This window comes from Ranitomeya imitator, chromosome 6 (assembly GCF_032444005.1).
Source record: "Ranitomeya imitator isolate aRanImi1 chromosome 6, aRanImi1.pri, whole genome shotgun sequence".
Taxonomy (NCBI): domain Eukaryota; kingdom Metazoa; phylum Chordata; class Amphibia; order Anura; family Dendrobatidae; genus Ranitomeya; species Ranitomeya imitator.
The window spans coordinates 104,356,129-104,377,298 of NC_091287.1; the positions used below are offsets into that span (position 1 = coordinate 104,356,129).

Here is a 21,170-nt window from a genome sequence, read left to right on the forward strand (position 1 = left end):
GATATACAGTAGATATGTATAATGCCCTTAAAAATGTTAAATGTAACGGTTACATTCTCTAAAATGCTGGAGTTTTTCTTATGTCATTTTGAGTACAAAAACTTCTAAATTAATGGGAACTCTTGGTGATCCTAGCTGAACTAAGCTATTGTAATATTTTTGATGAGCAGCAGTTATTTAATTTAGTCTTTTGGTTTTTAGACATCAAATACATTATTACAGAAAACTCCTGTAGTAGCAGGAAAGAAAAAGAATAGCCATTAATTGACAAATGTTTTATCAACACTGCCACAGTGAACATCGGCCTGACCCAACAACCCGAATGTACTACCACCAAAATGTTATAGTTCTTGCCAGTGGTACATAATTATTGAATCTTAATTCTTCTTATGTAGAACCATCCATAGATACTTTTTAAGCAACAACTATACATCAAAATTAATTTACATTAAGTAATGCTCTAATTTAAGAAAATAGGACTTTTCTTGCATGTCTCCAGCAGTTTCAACTGGTTTATGTTTATTTCAAACAAAAGAAAAAACACTGCATAGTTTTTAATTTTTTTTGTTTTTTATTTCGCTTCAGAAAAAAAATTATTGCAGTACAACTATCCCTGCTTATAATTCAGTAAGGAGCAAACAAAACAGGTGTGTGGGTGGTCCGTATTGGCCCAGGAGCTGGCCGTAGAAGTGCTGAAGGAAGTGCTGAGGTCTGAAATAGAGTAGCTGCTGGCGTAGTACGGAGATTGAAGGGTGAATTCACAGCAACTGAGGCAGCTGCTAGTGCTGCCGCCAGAGGATTTGGTAATATTCGTGTGGTTAATGGCTTTAGACGTTGTTTAGAAAAGGCTATTTTTATCTGTGGAAAAAAATGGATATGAAGTTTAATAAATTGTTTAATTTTATGAATAAATGATTCCATAAAATATATCAATTCTAAAGATCTATCATGCGGATTAACAGATTGTGCAAATATTGAATGATTTCTTTAGTAGAACCTTCAGATTTAATACATTAAAATACAGTATATTTTCAAAGTGAAATAATTTATTCCTTTAAGCTAGATAGACCACAGAATTCTAAACATCAAATATAAAGATTATTAAGGGCTTAGACTTAGTAATATTATGTTGACAATTATTGAAAAAAATTTACATATACCATTTGAAGTAAAAATAGGGATAAACCTAAAATGCCTTGTGTTGTGAAATAATTTTACTACCAGGTTTATTTTTTATTATTTATTTTACCCACTTACACAGTGCCATTAATTACACAGCATTTTACAGACATTGTCATCTCTGAGCCTGTTGGGGCTCACAATCTAATTTCCCTATCAGTATGTCTTTGTGTATGGGAGGAAACTGGAGTACTCATAGGAAACATACATAAACATGGGGAGAACATACAAACTCATTGCAGATGTTGTCCTTGGTGCGATTTGAACACTGGAGCCCAACGCTGCATGGCTATAGTGGTTTTATTTCTTTCTCTATGTGGATTGGATGGGTTGTTACTGACATGATGAAAATATCATGTCAATGGCACCTTTTGAAATATTTTTACTTAGAAAATTGGTGATGTGTGCACTCGCTGCATATGTATGTGTGAACATAAGCTAAAGTAAGATATCATAATGCAGAGAGTTAACTCTGAACACAAAAGTCATTGAACTTTTATAGTTAGGTGTTACACTAACTTATATATATATATATATATATATATATATATATATATATACACATATCTATATAGACAGACATAATTCACCAAGCTCATTGCCAACAAAATGTCACATTTTGGCACACATTATTTTGAAAATGTGTGACTTTTTACATTTTGCACGGCTACCTTTAATTTTATTTGAATCCTTGAGAGGGAAAGTGTGCATTGTCAGCTGTGCAAATTGGTCTAACCCAGATTTAAAAATTAAAACTTTAAAAAGTCACAGAAAAACTTTACACATAAGTGGTATAGCTAAAGATGCAGAAAAATCATCAAATTGTGTATGACACTTTCATAAATTTGGTGCAAATAATGACAACTCAGTCTCAGGTGAAACTGACTTAAAATATCTCCTTAAATTCCATAAATGTATTTGTTTTTATAATTGTAGTCAGGTTCAGTAGAAGATACCCTCTGGCTCCCCACCACATTGTTTTCTCTAGAGATTTTAGCTGCATCCTTTCTTAGATATCAGACAGTAAGAATTAATGACTAAAAAAGTCATTTCAGCAGCAGAGAGAAAGAAAGGTAGGGCTTAGGATTAGTGATGAGTGAGTATACTCGTTGCTCTGGTTTTCCTGAGTGCTTGGAGATTTAATTTTCGTTGCCGCAGCGCAACGGCTGCTAGACAGGCTGAGTACATGTGGGGAATGCCTGTTTGTTACAGAACCCCCACATGTATTCAGCCTGTCTAGCAGCCATAAATCATGCAGCTGAAGTGACGAAAGCAAAATCTCCGAGCACTAACACAAATACTCGGAGATCACCTTAGCGTGCTCGGGAAAACCCAAGCAACAAGTATACTCGCTCATCACTACATAGGATACATTTTGTAATAAAATGATGAAAGGGGCTATGGAACATGGGGCTATGTAGAAGAAGTAGGAAACAAACACAAAAGCGAAATGAAAAATGTAAAGAATGTGGCACAAAGTGATCATACAATGGGTACGGAAAGTATTCAGACCCCTTTACATTTTTCACTCTTTGTTTCATTGCAGCCATTTGGTAAATTCAAAAAAGTTCATTCTTTTCTCATTAATCTACACCCTGCACCCCATCGTGACTGAAAAAAACAGAAATGTATAAATTTTTGGAAATTTACTAAAAAAGAAAAACTGAAATATCACATGGTCATAAGTATTAAGACCCTTTGCTCAGTATTGAGTAGAAGCAACCTTTTAAACTAGTACAGCCATGAGTGTTCTTGGGAATGATGCGACAAGATTTTTACACCTGGATTTGGGGATCCTCTGCCATTCTTCTTTGCAGATCCTATCCAGTTCCGTCAGATTGGATGGTGAACATTGGTGGACAGTTTTCAGGTCTCTCCAGAGATGCTCTATTGGGTATAGGTCAAGGCGCATAGACGTAGTTCTCCACTCTTCTTCTGCATGAAGAAGAACCCAGCTCCTGCAGGTGAAACTGACTTCCTAATGAATCCTCTTGTCAGATTCTCTCAGATATACTGGGACATTGCCTCCGTCTCCGGAAGAGACAACGGATAGGCTAGACCCCGGGGAGGCTCTGCACCTGGCAAGAGGTCAATAGGACAGTCATAGGGAGGGTGAGGTGGAAGGGTCTCAGCAGCCCTTTTGGAGAACACGTCCGCATCGGGCCAATAGTGCTTGGGGAGAGAGGAAAGATCTGTGGGTACCTCAGTTGTAGCAACCTGAATGCATTCCCTCTGATATCTACCCTTACAGGATTTACTCCATCCCAGAATTCTCCCTGAGGACCAATCTATATGAGGAGAGTGGTAGCGTAGCCATGGTATCCCCAACAGGACCTCATCTCATCTATTCCCTCAGGAATGACTAATAGGGAAATAATCTCCTGATGAGATGGAGACATGGAAAGAGTGGGAATGACTAATAGGGAAATAATCTCCTGATGAGATGGAGATATGGAAAGAGTGAATGGAATGGTTTGGTGTGTAATCTGTGAGGGTAGTGTCGACCCATTTACCACTCAAGTGGTCGCAGGCTTGGTGAGCATCACCAGGGGTATTGGGTGTCGTTGGCCAAAAGCAGAAGACATAAAATTGCCCTCCGCTCCAGAATCCACGCAAAGCTTTACCATAAGAGTGGCTGGGCCTAAGGTAATTGTCCCCTTGAAGGACAATTTGGAGGAAAACATTGACATGTCTAGTGTACCTCCTCCAACTACCACTAGACACTGATGTTTTCCCGACCGCTGAGAACACTTGGAGGCAAGGTGTCCTGACTGCCAGCAAACATGACAGACCTTAAGTGCACGAGCAGTCCGGGACTTAGATCCTGCTCGTGACACCTCCATGGCCTCATGTTACTTGGACGCCTGGACCGGAGATTCCAGAGATTTGGAGAAGGTGGGAACCAGCCGAACCCTCTGCCTACACTGGGCTCACTCCAACCTTCGCTCTGCAAAATGAAGGTCAATGTGAGTTGATACAGCTATGAGCTCTTCCAGTGTGGCGGGAATCTCCCTAGTGGCCAAAGTGTCCTTCACATGGTCAGCCAGCCCCCTCCAAAATACCGGGATGAGGGCTTTATCCGGTTAATCCAGCTCAGAGGCTAAAGTTCGGAAATGGATGGCAAAATGGCTGACTATGGACAAACCCTGAGTCAATGCCAGCAGTTGGAGCGCCATATCGGGACTCGAGGTCCCAAAAAAACCTGTTTCAGAGTGCTCAAAAACCGAGGAGCACAGGATTTACTGTCATCAGAGTATCTCTTTGACAGCAGGAGGTGGGATAAGGTCGGAACAGAGGTGGCAGTAGGTAAAGCTGCTGCAGCCACGCTAGCAGCCTAAACAGCTATTGCGGTAACATCCACAGCTGAGGTTGCACGTTAGAGAGCTGCCAACCTGCCCTTCAGCTGCTGGATGTACCGCTGCAGTCGCTATTCATCCACCATTACTTAGCAAGACCCTGGCGTTAGTATACTGTTAGGGCTAGCAGAACGCACCGAGTATATAGGTAGCTACAAGGTGCATTCACAGCCCGGGGTCCACCGTGCAGGGACACCTGCTGGAAAGTAATGGCGGATAGACTATAAGCTCACATGTGGGTTAAGCTTCACCCCATGTGAAGTGGAAGCGATCTCTGTTACCTCACAGGGACGCGCTGTACACAAACTATTACCCTAACTAGGGTTGTGCTTGCTCTGAGACCAGATGCAAAGCTAATGGCTAAATGCCCCAACTGACGCTAGCTGCCTGCCTGAGTGTACAGCCCCAGAACTAAACAGACTCACACCACATATGACTGAGTGGTAGAGTATCCACTGGCATTAGGCAAACATATTTGATACTAGCACATGGCCGTGCGGCCAAGCAAACCTTTTATAGTTGCAGCTCTTCAGGACCTTCCTGGATGACTAATAGGAGCTGCTACAAGACCCCCAACCTCCAATGAGAGGTCCTCCCGTTGGTATGCTCATTGTGTGAAAAGCATGACTTAGTCCCAGAAAAGCCTGCTCGCCGCTGACTTGTGCTGGCTACAGAAGCAGAGCCTGGAAAGGCAGCAGTAACCATCCGCACAGTATCAGGCTGAGCCAGGCTCTGGGACCGACATCTCCACTGAGCAGGCTCCACTGCGGCTGGAGGAGAATGGGAGACCACAGCACACATGGTTCGAGATTCCCCTTGTGCAGCGGCGGGAACTCGACACCTAACACCGAGTATATGGTTCTGCTCAGTGATTTAGCTTATGTTGGCGCAGCTGATTTGCGACTGCTAGACAGTTTGAATACATGTGGGAATTCCCTAGCAAACCAGCTATCCCCACATGTATTCAAGCTGTCTAGCTGCCACGAATCATGCAGCTGCGTTGACATAAGCTAAATCTCCGAGCACCACTAAATACTCGGAGACCACCAGAGCAAATTCTCTCATCACTAGTCCAGAGTACTTTGGAAGAGGTTTTCATCCAGGATATCACTGTACTTGGCCACATTCATGTTTCCTTCAATGACAACCAGTCATCCTGTCCCTACAGCTGAAAATCACCCCATTTAATGATGCTGCCACCACCATGTTTCACATTGGAATTGTATTGGGCAGGTGATGAGCAGTGCCTGGTTTTCTCCACACACATCTTCTCCCACGATTGCTCAGTTTGGCTGGATGGCCATGTCTAGAAAGACTTCTGGTGGTCCCAAACTTCTTCCATTTAAGGATTATGGAGGCCACTGTGCTCTTAGGAACCTTGAGTACTGCAGAAATTCTGTTGTAACCTTGGCCAGTTCTGTCTCTGAGCTCTTTGGCCAGTTCCACTGACCTCATGATTCTCATTTTGTCTGACATGCTCTGTGAGCTATGAGGTCTTAAATAAACAGGTGTGTGCCTTTCCAAATCAAGGCCTATCAGTTTAATTAAACAAAGCTGGACTCCAGTGAAGGAGTAGAACCATCTCAAGGAGGATCACAAGGAAATGGACAGCATGCGACATAAATATGAGTGTCTGAGCAAAGGGTGGGAATACTTATGACTAGAGTTGAGCGACCTTGACCTTTTTAGAGTCGAGCCGGGTTTCGCGAAACCCGACTATCTCAAAAGTCGGGTCGAGTGAAATCGGCCGATTATGACGTAAAGTCGGGATCGACCGAAACACGAAACCCAATGCAAGTCAATGGGGCAGCATAGTCGGCAGTGAGTGGGGGCCAGGAAAACACCTAGAGTGCCCATTTTAATGTCAAAACCATCCATTCTTCTTAATGAAGCTTGTCAAGCGTAATTTACCTTATAATAATTGGAAGGCATTTGAAATTGGGGGTCATTTGGCTAAAGTTGTGGTGGGTAGGGCTGGTTCAAGTAATTAGTGGGCCCAGGAAATCTGGACCACGTCACGGCAGTGGAGCAGGGAGAGGTAAGTATTTCAACTTTGCAAGTGCTGTGAACCTGAGCAAGCAGGGGGGGCCCACTCGTTGGCATTGGCACTGGCACAGGGCCCCTCAAAGTACAGCGGTGTGTTTGCACGGCGGGGGCGCCTCTCACCGGCAGCAACACTTTTGCGTACCATGAGATGCCCTGTGCCAGTGACGTCGCCAACTAGTATTCCTCCCCCCACCTGATGAAGGAACCTGCACTTTCATCTGCACCTTCCTGTTTGTCCCCGTGTAAGGTGGTATGGTATGCGGGAAGGGGGACCTGACTTTCAGCAGGGTCACAATCTTGCAGTGTAGCGTGCACGGGAAATGTTGCGTTATGGGTCAATGTACCAGCAGACTCATCTATCACTGGCTGGGCAATGGGCAGGATGAGGAGGAAACACAGATATAGGCCCAAAGAATAAAGTGGGCTAAATGCAGTTCAAAATTGGTAACACAGGACTAATCAGGGGGCATTGCAGTGGAGGACAACTGGAATGAGAGGCTGACACAGAGAGTAGGCCCAAATCAGTAAGTAGTCGAAATGCAATTCAAAATTGGCAACAGTAGTAAACAGGCGGCACAGCTTTGTTCAGTGGAGGAGAACAGCAAGGAGTGGCAGACACCGATAGTAGGCCCCAACCCAACTAGTAGGCCAAATGCAGTCTAACATTAACAACTACTTAACGAGCGCCTGAAAACGGAATTTCAGGACAGGAAACCAGGAGAACAGCAAGGAGCGGCAGACACCAATAGTAGGCCCCAAACCAACTAGTACGCCAAATGCAGTTGTTCCGTTTAACCACAATTTAATGAGAGCCTGAAGATAGAAGTTCAGGAAAGGCAACCTGGAGAACACCTTGGAGTGGAACACACCATCTCTCTACACCCCATACCCAATTTGTAGGTCTAATGCAGCGTAGTTTCCAACAACTACTAAACGAGAGCATGATGATCGAAGCATTGGCGAGGAAACCTGGGGAACACCTTGGAGTGGAACACACCATCTCTCTACAGTGGAACACACCATCTCTCTACACCCCATACCCAATTTGTAGGCCTAATGCAGCGTAGTTTCCAACAACTACTAAACGAGAGCCGGAAGATCGAAGCAATGGAGAGGAAACCTGGGGAACACCTTGGAGTGTAACACACCATCTCTCTACACCCCATACCCAATTTGTAGGCCTAATGCAGCGTAGTTTCCAACAACTACTAAACGAGAGCCGGAAGATCGAAGCAATGGAGAGGAAACCTGGGGAACACCTTGGAGTGTAACACACCATCTCTCTACACCCCATACCCAATTTGTAGGCCTAATGCAGCGTAGTTTCCAACAACTACTAAACGAGAGCCGGAAGATCGAAGCAATGGAGAGGAAACCTGGGGAACACCTTGGAGTGTAACACACCATCTCTCTACACCCCATACCCAATTTGTAGGCCTAATGCAGCGTAGTTTCCAACAACTACTAAACGAGAGCCGGAAGATCGAAGCAATGGAGAGGAAACCTGGGGAACACCTTGGAGTGTAACACACCATCTCTCTACACCCCATACCCAATTTGTAGGCCTAATGCAGCGTAGTTTCCAACAACTACTAAACGAGAGCATGATGATCGAAGCATTGGCGAGGAAACCTGGGGAACACCTTGGAGTGGAACACACCATCTCTCTACAGTGGAACACACCATCTCTCTACACCCCATACCCAATTTGTAGGCCTAATGCAGCGTAGTTTCCAACAACTACTAAACGAGAGCCGGAAGATCGAAGCTCAGGAAAGGCAACCTGGAGAACACCTTGGAGTGGAACACACCATCTCTCTACACCCCATACCCAATTTGTAGGCCTAATGCAGCGTAGTTTCCAACAACTACTAAACGAGAGCCGGAAGATCGAAGCAATGGAGAGGAAACCTGGGGAACACCTTGGAGTGTAACACACCATCTCTCTACACCCCATACCCAATTTGTAGGCCTAATGCAGCGTAGTTTCCAACAACTACTAAACGAGAGCCGGAAGATCGAAGCAATGGAGAGGAAACCTGGGGAACACCTTGGAGTGTAACACACCATCTCTCTACACCCCATACCCAATTTGTAGGCCTAATGCAGCGTAGTTTCCAACAACTACTAAACGAGAGCCGGAAGATCGAAGCAATGGAGAGGAAACCTGGGGAACACCTTGGAGTGTAACACACCATCTCTCTACACCCCATACCCAATTTGTAGGCCTAATGCAGCGTAGTTTCCAACAACTACTAAACGAGAGCATGATGATCGAAGCATTGGCGAGGAAACCTGGGGAACACCTTGGAGTGGAACACACCATCTCTCTACAGTGGAACACACCATCTCTCTACACCCCATACCCAATTTGTAGGCCTAATGCAGCGTAGTTTCCAACAACTACTAAACGAGAGCCGGAAGATCGAAGCTCAGGAAAGGCAACCTGGAGAACACCTTGGAGTGGAACACACCATCTCTCTACACCCCATACCCAATTTGTAGGCCTAATGCAGCGTAGTTTCCAACAACTACTAAACGAGAGCCGGAAGATCGAAGCAATGGAGAGGAAACCTGGGGAACACCTTGGAGTGTAACACACCATCTCTCTACACCCCATACCCAATTTGTAGGCCTAATGCAGCGTAGTTTCCAACAACTACTAAACGAGAGCCGGAAGATAGAAGCTCAGGAAAGGCAACCTGGGGAACACCTTGGAGTGTAACAAACCCTCTCTCTACACCACGGAAGGGCTGATTCTTAGGAAGGAAGGCTGTCGGAAAGAAGCAGGGCGCGTCCGAGGGTGATTATATTCTTATTAGGTATATACTCACCCTCGGACGCGCCCTGCTTCTTTATTTGTAATGAATGTTTATTTTCAATGTGGTTTTGACTTACTCTATTTTTTTGGTAAATAATGATTTTATTATTTTCATTGTTTTGCATCTTCTTGGCAATAATATAAAGAAGACGCGACAGGACAACACTCGGTGGATGCCATATCTGTGTTTAAAATTGAAAAAACCTTTCAGTTAACTACTTGCAGGAGAAAGTTATTGTAGCTGGTGGCCATTTTTAGTACTGTACCAGATTTTTGTTGTATGTGTTTGTTTTTAATGTTAAAATGTCTGCATTTGATATCTCTCCAGTATTTTATTTTTTATAAGCAAAATACTTATTTTTATATTTTCTGATGTTGGTTCCAGGGGTACACGGGCAGCAGTGGTGTGGTCAGTGGAGGCCTAGTGGAAGGAGTGACCGCAGACAGGCATCGAAGGCCTAAAATAATAACACATGGCTGTAGGCAATTTTAAATTGGTTCCAGGGGTACACGGGCAGCAGTGGTGTGGTCAGTGGAGGCCTAGTGGAAGGAGTGACCGCAGACAGGCATCGAAGGCCTAAAATAATAACACATGGCTGTAGGCAATTTTAAATTGGTTCCAGGGGTACACGGGCAGCAGTGGTGTGGTCAGTGGAGGCCTAGTGGAAGGAGTGACCGCAGACAGGCATCGAAGGCCTAAAATAATAACACATGGCTGTAGGCAATTTTAAATTGGTTCCAGGGGTCCACGGGCAGCAGTGGTGTGGTCAGTGGAGGCCTAGTGGAAGGAGTGACCGCAGACAGGCATCGAAGGCCTAAAATAATAACACATGGCTGTAGGCAATTTTAAATTGGTTCCAGGGGTACACGGGCAGCAGTGGTGTGGTCAGTGGAGGCCTAGTGGAAGGAGTGACCGCAGACAGGCATCGAAGGCCTAAAATAATAACACATGGCTGTAGGCAATTTTAAATTGGTTACAGGGGTACACGGGCAGCAGTGGTGTGGTCAGTGGAGGCCTAGTGGAAGGAGTGACCACAGACAGGCATCGAAGGCCTAACATAACAAAAATGTCAATACAATGGTATTGTCAGTGGCAGGCATTGAAGGATGTCAGCGCATAGACTAAACATTGGTGGAGCTGTGAGATAATTTTGCAAGTGGTAGAGCACTGTTTGAGCTGGGGTGGGGGGAAACTGTCTTGTGGCCGGCGGTACAGGCCCAGGGCCCCTCATATTACAACGGTGTGTCTGACGTTGGGTGCGCACCACCACCGCCAGAGACACTTTATTGTACTAGGAGGGACCCAGTGGCAGTGCCATCGACCAAAAGCGGGCTCACCCACCTCTTCAGACAAACTGCACTCTCACGGGTGCTGTCGCCAAGTGTCGATACCACGGCCCCGTGTGGGGAGTTTGGCCATTTAGTGAGGTGTAAACATGTCGTATGCTGGACAATCAGGTGCAGAAAATTACGAGATTGGAAAAGGCATTCAGAATAGTCCACAGGCAAGACCTTTTCATAGGAAAGCTAGGTGTCAGCCGGGCAAGGTGGGGCAAAAGATTTCGAAATCCAGTTGTGGTTCATTTTAATGAAGGTTAGATCATCTACATTTTGGCTATCCAGACGAGTCCTTTTTTCTGTTAGTATTGAACCTGCAGCACTGAATACTCTTTCTGATAGGACACTAGCTGCCGGGCAAGCAAGCTCCTGCAATGCATATTCTGCCAATTCTGGCCAGGTGTCTAATTTTGATGCCCAGTAATCAAATGGGAATGACGGTTGAGGGAGAACATCGATAAGGGATGAAAAATAGTTTGTAACCATACTGGACAAATGTTGTCTCCTGTCACTTTGAATTGATGCTGCAGTACCTGTCCTGTCTGCGGTCATAGCAAAATCACTCCACAACCTGGTCAGAAAACCCCTCTGGCCAACGCCACTTCTGATTTCTGCCCCTCTAACTCCTCTGGTCTGCTGGCCCCTGCAGCTCGTGTGAGAACGATCACGGGCGCTGTGTGCAGGGAATGCCAGAAGCAAACGGTCAACAAGAGTTGATTGTTTGGTTGCTAATATTAGTTCCAAGTTCTCATGTGGCATTATATTTTGCAATTTGCCTTTATAGCGAGGATCAAGGAGGCAGGCCAACCAGTAATCGTCATCATTCATCATTTTAGTTATGCGTGTGTCCCTTTTGAGGATACGTAAGGCATAATCCGCCATGTGGGCCAAAGTTCCAGTTCTCAAATCTGCGGTTGTGCTTGGTTGAGGGGCAGTTTCAGGCAAATCCACGTCACTTGTGTCCCTCAAAAAACCAGAACCCGGCCTTGCCGCGCCACCAATTTCCAGTGGCCCCGGAAAAGCTTCCTCATTAAAAATATAATCATCCCCATCATCCTCCTCGTCCTCCTCCTCCTCTTCGCCCGCTACCTCGTCCTGTACACTGCCCTTGCCAGACAATGGCTGACTGTCATCAAGGCTTTCCTCTTCCTCAGCTGCAGACGCCTGATCCTTTATGTGCGTCAAACTTTGCATCAGCAGACGCATTAGGGGGATGCTCATGCTTATTATGGCGTTGTCTGCACTAACCAGCCGTGTGCATTCCTCAAAACACTGAAGGACTTGGCACATGTCTTGAATCTTCGACCACTGCACACCTGACAACTCCATGTCTGCCATCCTACTGCCTGCCCGTGTATGTGTATCCTCCCACAAAAACATAACAGCCCGCCTCTGTTCACACAGTCTCTGAAGCATGTGCAGTGTTGAGTTCCACCTTGTTGCAACGTCTATGATTAGGCGATGCTGGGGAAGGTTCAAAGAACGCTGATAGGTCTGTATACGGCTGGAGTGTACGGGCGAACGGCGGATATGTGAGCAAAGTCCACGCACTTTGAGGAGCAGGTCGGATAACCCCGGATAACTTTTCAGGAAGCACTGCACCACCAGGTTTAAGGTGTGAGCCAGGCAAGGAATGTGTTTCAGTTGGGAAAGGGAGATGGCAGCCATGAAATTCCTTCCGTTATCACTCACTACCTTGCCTGCCTCAAGATCTACAGTGCCCAGCCACGACTGCGTTTCTTTCTGCAAGAACTCGGACAGAACTTCCGCGGTGTGTCTGTTGTCGCCCAAACACTTCATAGCCAATACAGACTGCTGACGTTTGCCAGTAGCTGCCCCATAATGGGAGACCTGGTGTGCAACAGTGGCAGCTGCGGATGGAGTGGTTGTGCGACTGCGGTCTGTGGACGAGCTCTCGCTTCTGCAGGAGGATGAAGAGGAGGAGGAGGGGGTGCGAACGGCTACAGCCAATTGTTTCCTAGACCGTGGGCTAGGCAGAACTGTCCCAAACTTGCTGTCCCCTGTGGACCCTGCATCCACCACATTTACCCAGTGTGCCGTGATGGACACGTAACGTCCCTGGCCATGCCTACTGGTCCATGCATCTGTTGTCAGGTGCACCTTTGTGCTCACAGATTGCCTGAGTGCATGGACGATGCGCTCTTTAACATGCTGGTGGAGGGCTGGGATGGCTTTTCTGGAAAAAAAGTGTCGACTGGGTAGCTCGTAGCGTGGTACAGCGTAGTCCATCAGGGCTTTGAAAGCTTCGCTTTCAACTAACCGGTAGGGCATCATCTCTAACGAGATTAGTCTAGCTATGTGTGCGTTCAAACCCTGTGTACGCGGATGCGAGGCTAAGTACTTCCTTTTTCTAACCATAGTCTCATGTAGGGTGAGCTGGACTGGAGAGCTGGAGATCGTGGAACTAGCGGGGGTGCCGGTGGACATGGCAGACTGAGAGACGGTGGGAGATGGTATTGTTGCCACCGGTGCCCTAGATGCAGTGTTTCCTACTACGAAACTGGTGATTCCCTGACCCTGACTGCTTTGGCCTGGCAAAGAAACCTGCACAGATACTGCAGGTGGTGCGGAAAATGGTGGCCCTACACTGCCGGAAGGGATGTTGCGTTGCTGACTAGCTTCATTGGCCGAGGGTGCTACAACCTTAAGGGACGTTTGGTAGTTAGTTCAGGCTTGCAAATGCATGGTGGTTAAATGTCTATGCATGCAACTTGTATTGAGACTTTTCAGATTCTGTCCTCTGCTTAAGGTAGTTGAACATTTTTGACAGATGACTTTGCGCTGATCAATTGGATGTTGTTTAAAAAAATGCCAGACTGCACTCTTTCTAGCATCGGATACCTTTTCAGGCATTGCAGACGAGCTTTAACCGGATGGCCACGCTGTCCTCCAACAGGTTTTGGCTTTGCCACGCGTTTTGGGCAAGATACGGGCCCGGCAGATGGAACCTGTTGCGATGTTGATGCCTGCTGCGGCCCCTCCTCCTCCGCTTCAGAACTGCTGCCGCCTGCACCCTGTTCCCCCAATGGCTGCCAATCGGGGTCAAGAACTGGGTCATCTATTACCTCTTCTTGTAGCTCGTGTGCAACTTCGTCTGTGTCACCGTGTCGGTTGGTGGTATAGCGTTCGTGATGGGGCAACATAGTCTCATCAGGGTCTGATTCTTGATCAGCACCCTGCGAGGGCAATGTTGTGGTCTGAGTCAAAGGACCAGCATAGTAGTCTGGCTGTGGCTGTGCATCAGTGCACTCCATGTCAGATTCAACTTGTAATGGGCATGGACTGTTAACTGCTTCACTTTCTAAGCCCGGGACGGTATGTGTAAAGAGCTCCATGGAGTAACCCGTTGTGTCGCCTGCTGCATTCTTCTCTGTTGTTGTTTTTGCTGAAGAGGACAAGGAAGCGACTTGTCCCTGACCGTGAACATCCACTAACGACGCGCTGCTTTGACATTTACCAGTTTCACGAGAGGAGGCAAAAGAGCTAGAGGCTGAGTCAGCAAGATAAGCCAAAACTTGCTCTTGCTGCTCCGGCTTTAAAAGCGGTTTTCCTACTCCCAGAAAAGGGAACGTTCGAGGCCTTGTGTAGCCAGACGACGAACCTGGCTCCACAGCTCCAGACTTAGGTGCAATATTTTTTTTCCCACGACCAGCTGATGCTCCACCACTACCACTACCCTCATTACCAGCTGACAATGAACGCCCCCGGCCACGACCTCTTCCACCATACTTCCTCATTGTTTTAAAAACGTAAACAAACTAACGGTATTTGTTGCTGTCACACAAATTACACGGTGAGCTATAACTTCAGTATGATTTAGCTACCCCTTTACAGGTGAGTGAGACCACAACGAAAATCAGGCACAATGTTACACACTCTGTTGTTGGTGGCAACAAATGAGAGAGATGCCACACACGCAGGACTGTCACTGAAGCACAAATGTAAATATTAATCTCCCACTGATTTGATTTTTTTTTTTTTTTAAGGGAGACTTTAGGAAAAAAAAATAATAGAATAAAATGATTTTTTGAGGAAGAATTTAGAAACCAAATAAAATAAAATGATTTTTTCAGGGAGAATTTAGAAAACAAATAAAACAAAAAAAGGCTTTCTATGGCCCACTGAGTGAGAGATGACGCACACAGGAGTCAGGAGTGGCACACAAGCCCAGAGGCCAATATTTATATCCCACTGATTGATGTAGTGATTTTTTCAGGTAGATTTTGGAACCCAAATCAAGCTAAAAAAAATAATAGGCTTTCTATGGCCCACAATTGGAGAGAGAGAGAGAGATGGCACACCCAGGAGTCAAGACTGGCACACAAGCAGAAAGGGCAATATTAATCTCCCACTGATTTGTTTTTTTTTGTTTTTTTTTTTCAGGGAGACTTTAGGAAAAAAAAAAATAGAATAAAATGATTTTTTGAGGAAGAATTTAGAAACCAAATAAAATAAAATGATTTTTTCAGGGAGAATTTAGAAAACAAATAAAACAAAAAAAGGCTTTCTATGGCCCACTGAGTGAGAGATGACGCACACAGGAGTCAGGAGTGGCACACAAGCCCAGAGGCCAATATTTATCTCCCACTTTTTTTTTTTTGTTCCAGGGAAAATTTATAAACCCAATAATAAAAATAATAAATAGGCTTTCTATGGCCCACTATCTGAGAGAGAGAGATGGCACGCTTAGGACTGGCACACAAGCCCAAAGGCCAATATTAATCTCCCTTTTTTTTTAAGGGAGAATTTATAAAACCAAAAAAAAAAAAATAAATAGGCTTTCTATGGCCCACTATTTGTGAGAGAGATGGCACGCTCAGGACTGGCACACAAGCCCAGAGGCCAATATTAATCTCCCACTTTTTTTTTTTTTTCCAGGGAAAATTTATAAACCCATTAAAAAAAAAAAAAAATAAATAGGCTTTCTATGGCCCACAATCTGAGAGAGAGAGAGATGGCACGCTTAGGACTGGCACACAAGCCCAAAGGCCAATATTAATCTCCCACTGATTGATTTATTGATTTTTTCAGGTAGAATTTAGAACCCAAATAAAGCAAAAAAAAAAAAAAAATGGGCTTTCTATGGCCCACTGAGTGAGTGATGATGCACACAGGAGTCAGGAGTGGCACACAAGCCCTGAGGCCAATATTTTTCTCCCACTGATTGATGTAGTGATTTTTTCAGGTAGATTTTAGAACCAAAATCAAGCAAAAAAATAAATAGGCTTTCTATGGCCCACTGAGTGAGTGATGATGCACACAGGAGTCAAGAGTGGCACACAAGCCCTGAGGCCAATATTTTTCTCCCACTGATTGATGTAGTGATTTTTTCAGGTAGATTTTATAACCCAAATCAAGCAAAAAAATAAATAGGCTTTCTATGGCCCACTGAGTGAGAGATGACACAGACAGGGATGGCACTCTAGCAGAAATGTCAATCTTAATCTCCCACAAAAAAAAAAAAAAAAACAGGGAGTGTCCTTCAATTACTATCTCCCTGCAGTAATCTCAGCCAGGTATGGCAGGCAGCAATAAGGAGTGGACTGATGCCCAAATTAAATAAAAAGTGTGTACAAACCAAAAAGATAGCTGTGCAGAAAGGAAGGAACAAGAGGATTTGTGCTTTGAAAAAAGCAGTTGGTTTGCACAGCGGCGTACACACAGCAATGCAGCTATCAGGGAGCCTTCTAGGGCAGCCCAATGAGCTACAGCGCTGAGGGAAAAAAAAAATGTAGCTTCCACTGTCCCTGCACACCGAAGGTGGTGTTGGGCAGTGGAAATCGCTACAGCACAAGCGGTTTGGTGGTTAATGGACCCTGCCTAACGCTATCCCTGCTTCTGACGAAGCGGCAGCAACCTCTCCCTAAGCTCAGATCAGCAGCAGTAACATGGCGGTCGGCGGGAACGCCCCTTTATAGCCGCTGTGATGCCGCAGACAGCAAGCCAATCACTGCAATGCCCTTCTCTAAGATGGTGGGGACCAGGACCTATGTCATCACGCTGCCCACACTCTGCGTTTACCTTCATTGGCTGAGAAATGGCGCTTTTCGCGTCATTGAAACGCGACTTTGGAGCGAAAGTCGCGTACCGCATGGCCGACCCCGCACAGGGGTCGGATCGGGTTTCATGAAACCCGACTTTGCCAAAAGTCGGCGACTTTTGAAAATGAACGACCCGTTTCGCTCAACCCTAGCGCCCACCATTGCTTCGTCGATTTTGCGTTCAAAAAGTCAAATGCTGCTATATCCCTTCTGAGCCCTGCCATGGCAACCAGTGTCTTTTCCCTACATATGGGGTATTGGCATACTCAGGAGAAATTACACAACAAATTTTGTGGTCCGTTTTCTCCTGATACCTTTGTGAAAATAAAAAAAGTTTGGTTCCAAAGTAAATTTTTGGTGAAAAAAGTAAAATGTTCATTTTTTGCTTCCACATAGCTTTAGTTCTTGTGAAGCACCTGAAGGATTAATAAACTTCTAGAATATGGTTTTTGGCACCTTGGGGGTTCAGTTTTTAGAAAAATGTAACTTTTGTGTATTTTTTTGTTATATTGACCCAACAAACTTACCGTATATACTCGAGTATAAGCCGACCTGAGTATAAGTCAACCCCCCTAATTTTGCCACAAAAAACTGTGAAAACTTAATGACTCGAGTATAAGCCTAGGGTGGGAAATGCAGCAGCTACCGGTAAATGTCAAAAGTAAAAATAGATACCAATAAAAATAAAATTAATTGAGACATCAGTAGGTTAAGTGTTTTTGAATATCCATATTGAATCAGGAGCCCCATATAATGCTCCATGAAGTTTATGATGGCCCCATAAGATGCTCCATATTAAAATATGCCCCATATAATCCTGCATAAAGGTTAATAATGGCCCCATAACATGCTCCATAGACATATTTGCCCATTATAATGCTGCACAAACGTTATGGCCCCATATAGACACTTGCCCCATATAGTACTGCACAAACTTTATGGCCCCTGTTGTGAATTCTGTTGTCGAACTCCCTCCTGTGGTCGTGAATGGTACTTCGGCGAGTTCTGCCCATGGACTCCCTCTGGTGGCTGTGAGTGAAGCTGCTGCTTCTGAGGTTCCTGACACAGGTGACGTGGTTTATCCTTTGGTTGGCTGCTCTATTTAACTCCACTCAGATCGTTACTCCATGCCAGCTGTCTATGTTCCTGCATTGGTTCAGTTCGCTCTTGGATCTTTCTGGTGACCTGTCTTCTCCAGCAGAAGCTAAGTTCCTGATAGTTATTATTTGTTCATTGTTTCCTTGTCCAGCTGGTTATCATGATTTTGTCTTGCTAGCTGGAAGCTCTGGGATGCAGAGTGGCATCTCCGCACCGTTAGTCGGTGCGGAGCTCTTTTTGCACACTCTGCGTGGTCTTTTGTAGTTTTTTGTGTTGACCGCAAAGATACCTTTCCTATCCTCTGTCTGTTTAGTAAGTCTGGTCTCCCTTTGCTGAAACCTGTTTCATTTCTGCGTTTGTGACTTTCATCTTTACTCACAGTCAATATATGTGGGGGGCTGACTTTTCCTTTGGGGAATTTCTCTGAGGCAAGGTAGGCTTTATTTTCTATCTCTAGGGCTAGCTAGCTCTTAGACTGTGAAGAGGCGTCTAGGGAGAGTCAGGAACGCTCCACGGCTATTTCTAGTTGTTGTGATAGGATTAGGGCCTGCGGTCAGCATAGCTCCCATATCCCAGAGCTTGTCCTGTGTGAGTTTAACTATCAGGTCGTACCGGGTGCTCCTAACCACCAGGTCATAACAGGCCCCATACAGACACTTGCCCCATATAGTGCTGCACAAATGTTATGGCCCCATACAGACACTTGCCCCATATAGTGCTGCACAAACATTATGGCCCCATACAGTGCTGCACAAACGTTATGGCCCCATATAGTGCTGCACAAACATTATGGCCCCATATAGTGCTGCACAAACGTTATAGCCCCTTAGAGTGCTGCACAAATGTTATGGCCCCTTATAGTGCTGCACAAACGTTATGGCCCCATAGATGCTCCATACAGACACTTGCCCCATTTGCTGTGATAAAAAAAAATAACATACTCACCTCTCCATCGCTCAGGCACCCGACACTTTCAATATTCATGTGCTCCTCGTTCCGGCACCGCTCCATCTTCAGTACTGGCGTTCAGGCTGAGGGCGCGCACTAACCACATCACGGTGCCCTCTGACCTGAGCGCCACTGCTGAAGATGGAGCAGGTGAGTATCGCACAGCGCAGCGCTCCCCCTCCACGTTATACTTACTTGCTCCTGGTGCTGTGCAGTCCCTGCTTCCCCAGCGCTGCAGCTTCTTCCTGTAGTGAGCGGTCACCGTTACCGCTCATTACAGTAATGAATATGTGGCTCAACCTCTATGGGAGGTGGAGCTGCATATTTATTACTGTAATGAGCGGTACCATGTGACCGCTCAGTACAGGAGGAAGCTGCCGGCGCCGGGAAGCCAGGGACCTGCAGGGACAGTGCCTGGAGTAGGTAAGTATAATTAGACAGCTCCCGTTCCCCCTCATCTGCCGACCCCTGGGTATGACTCGAGTATAAGCCGAGAGGGGGACTTTCAGCCCAAAAAAGTGGGCTGAAAATCTCGGCTAATATTCGAGTATATACGGTACTTCAAACGTGAGGTGGTCCCAAAAAATGGTTTTGGAAATTTTGTTGAAAAAAGGAGAAATTGCTAGTCAACTTTTAAACCTTATAATGTCCTAACATGAAAAAATTGTTTCCAAAATTGTGCTGGTGTAGAGAAGATATGTGGGAAATGCTATTTATTAACTATTTTGTGTGATATGACTCTCTGATTTAAGGGCACAAAAATTAAAAGTTTGAAAATTTTTTGCAATATTTCCATTTTTTTCATAAATAAATGCAAGTCATATAGAAGAAATGTTACCACTAACATGAAGGACAATATGTCACGAAAAAACAGTGTCATAATCAGTGGTATCCGTTTAGGCATTCCAGAGCTATAAACTTATCAATTGACAGTGGTCAGAATTGTAAAATTTTCTTAGTCATTAAGTACAAAATTGGCTCTGTCACTAAGGGGTTAAAGGAACTCTGTGAGCACAAAATGTCTCTATAAATCAAGCACTCGGGTCATCCCAAGCATGTATAGAGCACCTTTCCACTTACTGTTTTGCACTTACCTACACCCTATTCTTCCTTGATTGACAGCTCTGGCTTTACAGGAGCCAGAGGAAAGCAAACATAAATTTAAAAAAATGACCTGGGAAGGTATATTTAATTGCTCAGGGTGTACCGAGCGTTTGGGCTTGGTTTGAACAGTCATTGTATGGTGTCAGACTAATTTTACATTTTTGTTTGAAGCCATCATGAAAAGCTAAAAAAACAAATCAAAATTGAAAAATGAACTACGAACACATCTTTGAAAGGTTCATATAGTCTATAACTTATCCATAAAGGTAGAGCTAAACCTTGACTTGCAGTACTTTAGTTGCAAACATTAATTCTGAACTTAAATTACAAATTACGTTGGAGTACATTACATTGCTACTAGTTCACTCTGATTGCAAACTTGCTTAGGTGCTGTTAAAGAATATTAGACTTTTATTGACAGATCTAGCTCTTTACTTGTAGCACAGAGGAGGAAAAAGACTTTGATAAATTCCTTATGTTCCTTAAGATTAATGAACAATTTAAAAGATTGGAGAGAACAATACACGTAAAAGAAAAAGTCGAAATAAAAGAAAAATAAAGGTAAATTCCATGATTTTAAACAAAAAAAGTTTATCTAATGATTTTAATATTAATTAATTGTAGATGTACATGTACAATATAAATATGTCAAATAATGTTTCAAATAATGTTTACATAAGTATATTTATTTTAATTCTTTTTCAGCAGGCATGCTGTATTTAGATAAGAGAAAATAGTTTTTACAGAGAGCTTATCTCAATTTTACAGTGAAACACCCTGGAGGACAAAAATCCTCTCTTGTATGCAGCACGTTTTAATAGCTGTAGTTACTTTCATCGAATGATTGAGAAGACTGAAAAGATGTTCTTTTAAGATAATAATTTCTATCAAAAGAGTTTGCAATTTCAAGAAAAAACAAGCTTACAAACAATTACAGAAACTCAAGTGCAGTTTATCAAAGACTCTGTAGGAAGCTAAATGGAAATGTAATGCAATACGCAAACATGGCTAGATTATACGGTAATTTAGGAAATGTACTCTATGAAGGCATGTAAAAAGGATCTAATGCACTTTTTGATTTTAAAATCTACTGTGATGATTAAGTTGTGAAAACATTGATGATCATTTTTCATTAAAATGTTACTTTTATTACCGTATTTTCCGGCGTATAAGACGACTGGGCGTATAAGACGACCCCCAACTTTTCCAGTTAAAATA

General features: G+C 44.4%; 1 protein-coding gene across 2 annotated transcripts in view; it reads right to left on the reverse strand.

Annotated features, from left to right (window-relative positions):
• Positions 1-548: 548 nt before the first annotated feature.
• ZNF385D (zinc finger protein 385D) overlaps positions 549-21,170 on the reverse strand; it is a 585,391-nt gene continuing 564,769 nt past the window's right edge. For both annotated transcript variants that reach the window (XM_069729985.1, XM_069729986.1), the window contains one exon: positions 549-858. In XM_069729985.1, the coding sequence (XP_069586086.1) occupies positions 625-858 (234 nt within the window). In that variant the 3' untranslated portion in view covers positions 549-624. The remainder of the gene's footprint in view (positions 859-21,170) is intronic.